Source organism: Xyrauchen texanus, chromosome 16, assembly GCF_025860055.1.
Source record: "Xyrauchen texanus isolate HMW12.3.18 chromosome 16, RBS_HiC_50CHRs, whole genome shotgun sequence".
Lineage (NCBI taxonomy): Eukaryota > Metazoa > Chordata > Actinopteri > Cypriniformes > Catostomidae > Xyrauchen > Xyrauchen texanus.
Window position 1 is genome coordinate 15,446,318 of NC_068291.1, and position 8,791 is coordinate 15,455,108.

The following is an 8,791-nucleotide window of genomic DNA, read 5'->3' on the forward strand; positions in this document are numbered from 1 at the left end:
CCAAAAACAAAAACATTAAAATGGAAGACTAAATAAAGAGACATTAAAATACAAACCATGCGAACTAGGGGTGGGCTCTATAAGAAAGAATATGTTAAGATTTGTTTATTTCTTTAAATCAGTGGCGGTCAGTGCATTTAAAGTCTAGGCCTTCAGTGTGATTCATGCCATTAAGAAACACAGTTTCACAATGAATAAGACCCTATGCCTTTGAGCATCATACATTATGTCACAGCTAACTAATAATACCAATTGATATTTTAAAAACACGTCCACGCAAGAAAGTCAGAACTTGAAAGGACACTTAATGCTCAAGCAAGCCTAATTTTGAAGGAGTGTGGGCTAAGATTCTTAAAAATGTTAAGTCTGTATCTAGAGATGCAAGGGTGCATCTTATACAACTCAAAATTTGGCATAGATTTTATTGAACCCCTTCTAGACTGTATAGGCTTGGTCTTAAAGACACACCCACCTGCTGGAGATGCCAAACGGAGGATGGAGACATGGCCCATGTTGTTTGCTGGTGTGTCAAGATCCAGAAATTCTGGTCGAAGGTTTAGAATTTTGTGTGTGAAGTGGTGGGCACTCGGTTTTTGCCTCAAGTCTTTTTGTTTTAGGCGATGGGGCGGTCTTCGATGTAGGGGATGGCCATATAGAGAACCGGGTTCAGACTTGTGTGATGATCGCCAGGAAGGTTATTTTGAGGGGTTGGAGGTCAGCTGGTGCGCCTCCATATCTGGAGTGGTGGAGGGTAGCGGCTTATGATGAGGTGTCATTAAGACGGGGTGATTTAGATTTGTTTGTCCGGAAATGGGGCAGGTAACAGGTATTTGGGGGGCTCTCGGGTGGGGTACGTTTTTTGGGGAGGCGGGGTTGTATTCCTCAAGGTCAGCTCCTCTTGCAAATACATATTGACATAATAATGCCAATAGTTCTCTAACTGGCCACAAATACGCTCAGACAGGCAATTGAGCAACAGGAACAGTGCAGCAGAGTACGTACTACTTAGCTTGGCAAGACTGGTCTCCATAAGAACACAAGTCCATTCTCTGCATTAGCATTGAGAAACACCATTTGTGTAGAAACAACCTAGTTGAATTAGATAAACCTAACATAATTAAATGTGTCAATGTAACTCAAATAAACCTCTTATTTCTTTGTTCTAAGTCTCACTAGTGAAAGTGAATGTTGGCATGCTAAATGCATGCTGGTTGATTGCTTTCTTCATTGAGCAAATACTGTGCATAGTTACAAAACTATGCACAGTATTTGCTCAATGAAGCAAGCAATCAATGTCATGTGCAACATCTACAGTATCTGTTAGCTCAAGCAATTTTAACCATAATGGTAACACCCAAAACTCTTCTAATCTCAGCATATTAAAGAATTAAACACAAAAGGTATCCCCATTTATATTCATCTTTCATAAAAACACACAAAATAACACTTAATTTTAACATGAGACCTGTGCAAAGCATGCTGGGAATGGCCCAGTTTAATCAATGCTACATTAACACAACAAAAAGTATTCATGAAGTCCCAACTGAAATGGATTAAGTAAACTTCCATTTTACAAATTTTAAATGAATAGGACGAAATGTAATCAAGTTGTGAAAAAATGTTGTAGAATTGTGTTGCTTTAGATCATTTTAATTAAGTAAATTGAACAAGAAGCAAAACATATACTTTTTAAGTGTAAAAACACACAGCATGACATCCATTTATGTGAAATGCTTCATACCTATATTAAACTACTGTTTTTGCCTAGGATATACTATTATAAATTGTATCAAAGTTTAGATGAGGAATTTACTTTAGGAGCACGTTTTGCACTTGTATTTAAACATTGGGGGCATTTTTGTCATATTCAGTGACATTTCTCCCCAAGCCTAGTTTATTTCTTACCATGGTGTGTACAAATGGTCCCGAAAGTAGCGAAAACACAACACAGAAACAGTCCATCACAGCAATCATCCCACCAGTCAGGTTGAGGCACTCACTTTATTCACAAGAATAACATTCCGAAAAAGTGTCCTATCACGCAAGTGTATTGTTTTTTTGCATTTATCGGTTTGTTTAGGCATTTAAGGGTTTCCAATTTAAAGGGGAAAGTGATAACGAGGTGCTGCTGCCTCTACTCTAATGTGTGTCCAGTTCAAACTTGAAGCATGAATAAACAAATGTGCAACCCAACAGGAAAAGAATAATCTTCACTGTAAACTTCCTGTCAATGAGAAACTCTGCAAGCAGCCATCTAACCCTGACAGCACCTTCTCTTTTAACTCTGTTACGACACTAGATGTCAACAACTGCTGTATTTCTGGTGTGTAAAACTACTGTGTATAATGTGTTTAAATTAGGCCCTTTCTTGGACCACAAACTAAAGCATGTCTTATATTAATCCATCAATGAATGTTGAAAAATTTTAAACAAATGCAATAAGAATATGAACTCACCTTCACATTTCGGATCCTCACCAATTTGCCCTCCACCTGTACAGCTAACCGTCCTTCATATAGACTCTCCCTGCAGAACAAGGACAGAGACAGAACGATACTTCAAGACATTGTGCAGAAAATTTCTAATTAAACATTTAGATGCATGTTATAAACTGGTGCCTCATTAAATGATGATAAATGTTAATCCCTTTTATCCTTTAACAGACTAAAGGATCATTCCGTATTGAAGGTGGCAAATTGTAAAATTATATATACAGTACTGTGCAAAAGTTTTAGGCACTTTTTTAGGTGAAACATTATACATAGTGAGGATGTCAAAACTAATGGCATAAATAGTTTTCATTTATCAAATAACATCATACAAAGTCCAGTAAACATACAAAAAGCTAAATCAATATTTGGTATGATGACCATTGAGTTCAAAACAGCCCCAATTCTCCTAGATACACCTGGACACAGTTTTTCTTGGTTGTTGGCAGATGGGATGTTCCAAGCTTCTTGGAGAATTCACCACAGTTCTTCTATATATTTATGCTGTCTCAATTGCTTCTGTCTCTATATGTTATCTCAGACTGACTCAATGTTCAGTGGGGGAATCTGTGGGGACCGTGCCATCTTTTGCAGGTCTCCCTGTTCTTCTATTCTATTTGCAAAATAAATAGAAGGGAGTCTAAAATGTCTATTTTATTATATTTCCTAAATTTTCCTAAGCTGAAGATATAAATAACCATCTTAAGACAAATATTTTTTGACAAGACTTTTGTGCAGCACTCTATACACACATATATATATATATATACATATATATATATATACGTATATATATACTGTCTGTGTGGGAATAGTTTACAACTCTCACTATTTCTGGAGTATATGGTTGTATACATGGAATTCCAGTGTGACGAGGCAATATTAGCAATGATTATTTGATTGGACTGCCAAGAGATAAGACATTTTACACAAATGGAATTAAAGTCCAGTTATTGATTGAAAAGTAATTACTGCACATCATTGCTGAATTAATTGTGCACGTAATGAGTTCATGTGACAAAAATGTAGCATACTGTTTGAAATGATGTAAGTTTCATAATGCGCACTGTTTCACATATTGTTTAAAAAATGTGTATTCAGTGTACACAGCACTGTATGCAGCAAGAAGTACACTAATGCGATGTTTGTTATATTGTCAGTGGTTTTCAAAGTAATAGACTTCTTAATTTATCTTTAAATCTTTTGTTTTTTAATTGAATGATTTGAATTATTTTTTTTTTTTAAATAAGGTCAATCATGAGCTTTCTGAATTCCTCTGAGACATGTTTATTTGGGGAGAGAGGGGTTGATCACATACAGACCCATATTCAGACAGACTAGGCCATTACAGTGAAGGGCCGTGTGGGTCTGGTGAATTACTCGGCACTGCTCTGCTGAGCTGCATGTCTTAGGTCAAATTCAAATGAAAACAGATTGCTGAAAACTCCTCCATAAGTCGCACAGCTGAGCCAAAGCAGCTGTGTGTGCGAGTGTGAGCAGGATATGGGTGTCAGTGTGTGAGAGAGCAGCGAGGGCAGCTGCATGTGCAAGCTCTCCAGTATCGGGTTCCAGATAAAACTGATGCAAGAGAATGAAATTCCAGTGCACTGACAAAAATAATCATTTTGCCTTTTAGCTCTCATAAATTCTAATGTATATTTAGAATAACTGCCCTTGATTGATCTAGTTGAAATAAGTAAATTATCCTAGTTTTTGTTGGCTGAGTTATTGGTTAGTTATTTGGCTAATTTATTGAACTTCTTTCAGACTTCTATTCTAGAAAAACTCCTTAGTTGAAATAAAAAATACAAGTCAAGAGAATTACACACATTAAGCTAACGTATTTTGACAGCATGCATCTTTTTACACAATTATGTGTTTGATTATTTGAAACATCACTGTGATTTGCGTGTAATGTGTTGAGACCCATGCATGTCTTGGTCTGAATATGATAAAGGTTCTATAATTATCAATAATACACTGTAAAAAGTATCATGTTACATTTACGGTTAAAAACTGACAGCTGTGGTACCGTTATTAAATAATAAACTTCATATATGATATTAAAAATAAGAATAATAACTATTCCCATAAAAATAATGAAATAAACTCATTCTTGGAACACCCAATTATTGTTTTTTTTTACTGTAATTTTAACAATAATTTAGTGTAAAATGTATGTGTACTCTCTTGTTAAACATAATATATATATTTTTACTGTTATTTATACAGAAAAGTATATTTTTACATTAAAAAACAATTATATATAAAAAAAAAGAATTACCGTAAAACTACATGTATGTCTATTTAAATATAATAAAAAATAAATTAACATATATTTTATGGTAAATGCCCGTTAACCAATTCATGTTTTTTTATTGTAGCATTTTACAGTCTTTTACCGTTAAAATTATTGCATGATGATATAAGGAATTGAATGTCTATATCCATTTCAAACTGAATTAGAATAAAGTCAATTGAAAAAGACATTTAAGCTCATTTAACAAGTTATATTGTTTTAAGTAAACTTTATGTTTGGTTTAAACAACTTTGCCTCTAAAGTGGGCACAACTTATTTAAAACAACATTACAGCTGTGTTTACTTTTTTTTATTATGAATTAATGCCAGGGTATTATATAGTTGTATATACCGGTACATCAGCCTGATCTAAAAAAAAGCTGTTGTGACTGTGGCGACATTTTTGCAAAATGACATTACGTGGTTCATTACACTTGTTATGGCAGTTGCGAGGTGAAATGTACACTGTGTGGTGCTTAAAGTGTGTTAAATGTTCTTCCAAACAAACAAGGTTATAAAAGGTAAATGCTCTATCCGGTTTTAAATCAACAAAACCTACCACCCTAAACCTAACCAATAGTGTCATAAAAGCAAATGTCAGATGAAGAACAAAATTGCTGAAGCAACCACGTAATATCATGGAGCTTCTACGACACTTTCGGTTCATGTGTCACCTCGCATGCTCTTCTGAACCCTGGTCGTTTGTGTTGCAATTGCACCGCTCTCAGTTAAAGGGATAGTTAACCCTAAAAAAAAAACATATTTTCTGATCATTTACTCACCCTCATGCCATTCCAGATGTGTATGACTTTCTTCTGCAGAACACAAATTAAGATTTTTAGAAGAATATTTCAGCTCTGTTGATCCATGCAATGCAAGTGAATGGTGACCAAACTTTGAAGCTCCAAAATGCATATAAAGTCAGCATTAAAGTAATCCATACAACTCCAGTGGTCAAATCTTCAGAAGCGATGTGATAGTTGTGGGTGAGAAACCGATCAATATATAAGTCCTTTTTACTTTAAATCTCCACTTTATCTTTCACTTCCACATTCTTTTTTTGGCGATTCACATTCTTAATGTAAAATCACCATCTACTAGCCAGGGAGGAGAATGTATAGTAAAAAAAGACTCAAATATTATTCTGTTTCTCGCCCACACCTATCATAACACTTCTAAAGACATGGATTTAACAACTGAAGTCTTATGGATTACTTTTATGCTGCCTTTATGTGGATTTTGGAGCTTCAGATTTTTGGTCTCCATTCACTTGCATTGTATGGACCAACAGAGCTGAGAAACTCTTCTAAAAATCTTTGAAGCAGAAGAAAGTAAGTAACATCTGGGATGGCTTGAGAAAGCGTAAATAATGAGAAAAATTCATTTTCATGAACTATCCCTTTAAACTACCACACAACTTGATTGTGTTTCAAGTTTGATTAAGCTTGTAAATGTAATTGGTTATGTAATGCAAATTCGCAATAATGACAAAGAGTATATTTTTCTCCAACATTCACTTGTCTATCTGAAAAATTATTATTAACATATTAACATTAAGTCCTTTGAATCCTTTGATCCCTCTTTTGCAACTGAAATATCACGTCTGAAAATGTTGTTTTAGAAATGGTGCACCCCTCATAAGAGGTGGATATACACAATGCAATTTCCATAAAAAAAATAAAAAACATGTAGTGGCTATAATGCAGTCAAATACAGACCTAAATTAACCATTTAAATGGGGGTTTGTTCCATTTCCATGGAATCACCTGAATACAAGAAACAAGTAATGTTTATTTTAATTATACATATTTACATGTATTTTTTAGTTTCAAGTTAAATATATATCTTAATCTAAATTATATTAAATTATGGTCCAAGGACAGGTGGTTTTAGGATATTGTAGTAATAATTTTTATTTAATTAAAGAAACATTTACATTTGTGTTAAGAACATTCTGTGATCATCTCTGACTAACTTCATAGTGAAAGTGTTGCTATATGGGCCTATTCAAAACTAGTAAAAATAAATAAGTACATTTTTGTCTCAAGAATATTTGATTCTTTCAACTATTTTAAAGCAATATGCCATTTGACAAAGTCAGAAAGTGCAAAAGAAGAAAATGTCACAGACTTATTATGCGCATATTCACGAAAACAACAGTTGCCTGTTAAATACCCCTCTTTATTAGCACAATAATGACAGAAAGCCATGAAACTGTCCTTTGTGATGCACACTTCAGGGAGACTCTTTTTAAATGTCAAGGCAAACAGCTAAGGCCAAGCACACGCGGATAGCTTTTTGTCTCAATCTGGGTCTGGGAGGAGCTTCTTTAGTTTCTCTCCCCCTGCACAGCACCCACATACTGTAGTAATTTGGCTAATGCTGGAGGGTGGGGCACTGGGATCTCAGGGGGCACACTCTGTAAATCAGTGTATCCCCCCCAAGGCTGCACTAAAACTTTAAGTAAAAACACATTTCATATATCAATAACACAACAAGTAGTAGCATACAGGAAATATACAACTAAGATATAAAAAGCACAGTATCAGATATTAAGTTGTTTATCTTTTGGGGGAGGGGGTTTAAGAGGATTTGGGAGATTATAGTACATGTATCAGGCATCAAACACACTATATTGCTGCTCAAAACAACTTCACATGGTAAAATGATGCATTCCCTATTCATTATGTCTTTTAATACTGCCTAACTTATAGCACCATAATAAATGATATAACTCCCATATATTGGTAATGTACATCTAGTCATATCATAGATAAACATATGCATTACAATGAATGAGATATGCACATAGAGGTCAGGAAATAGCTCTGCTTTAGTTGAATGACAGCATTTGTTTCAGTTGTGCACAAAAACAAACACTTGGCTGTCAGTGCAGCTCCATTCCCAGACAAAGCAACAGAACCAACAACTTTAGTCTGTTTATGGACTCCATTGGACACCGTTGAAAATTACGCCTCGTGCACTTTTACAATCAGATTCATACAATATATAATCCCATAAAAACTTGTCATACCTGGAGTTCAGGGGACGAACTCGGATCGCGACTTTCACGTTGGCCATTCGCTTGACACCGGACGGACGGAAAAGATGAATTGCAGTTCAGCTGTCCGCTATAGTCCATTTATTAAAACCCTCCAGTGTGCTGCTTTGTCCTGACCAGAATGAGGAAGTCTATCCGAAGTCTTTCTGGCCATGTTATAGATATCGTCTAGAGAAAATCACAGCGCACATTACGTAGCCGCGGCCGCAGTTGAACTGTGCCGAAACTTCCTGCTGTCTTTTCGTGAGGGGAGGTTACGAATCCTGCTATGGTGAAGGCTTTGCTCATTAATATTAATAGTAATTAATATGATCTGCCCACTTGTCCCAACTGATTGGCTGAAAGAAGGGCGCTAGAATCCTACTCTTATAAGACATGACTTATGAATATTAATTAGGCTTGGTTACTGGTCGTTCAAGAAAGGATACAAAACAACGTCAGCATGACTGGTTTATAAACTCAGCGTTCGGCGTAGTAGGAAATTATGAGCATGAAAACAAAGGCGGAGTGAGAAATGTTTGCCTCAGGGCACGAATTAAAGGAATATTCCGGGTTCAATACAAGTTAAGCTCAATCGACAGCAGTTGTGGCATAAGGTTGATTACCACAAAAAAAGTATTTCGTCTCGTCCCTCCTTTTCTTTTATAAAATAAATAAAAATAAAATAAGGTTACAGTGAGGCATTTACAATAGAAGTCAATGAGGCCAATCCGTTAATGTTATAATACACACGGTTTTAAAATTATAGCCACAATCTGTGACTAATATGCATCTGAACTGATTTTAGTGTGAAAAAATAGCTTAGGCCTACCAAGCTTTTCTGTGAAAAGTAACAGCCTTTCCAATTTTACAACTTCAATGACATGACAACGTAATGCCATAAACCCTAATCATGAAAAAAGAAATTTAAACAACTTTACTGCAGAAATAACACTTTTAAAA

The 8,791-nt window shown here is 35.3% G+C and overlaps 1 protein-coding gene across 1 annotated transcript in view; it reads right to left on the reverse strand.

The window, feature by feature from the left end:
- LOC127656733 (stAR-related lipid transfer protein 9-like) overlaps positions 1-7,970 on the reverse strand; it is a 47,150-nt gene extending 39,180 nt beyond the window's left edge. Inside the window, exons 1-2 of the mRNA XM_052145211.1 lie at positions 7,823-7,970; positions 2,457-2,526 (exon numbers count right to left, since the gene is read on the reverse strand). Of these exons, the coding sequence (XP_052001171.1) occupies positions 2,457-2,526; positions 7,823-7,869 (117 nt within the window). The 5' untranslated portion in view covers positions 7,870-7,970. The remainder of the gene's footprint in view (positions 1-2,456; positions 2,527-7,822) is intronic.
- Between the last annotated feature and the right edge of the window lie 821 nt (positions 7,971-8,791).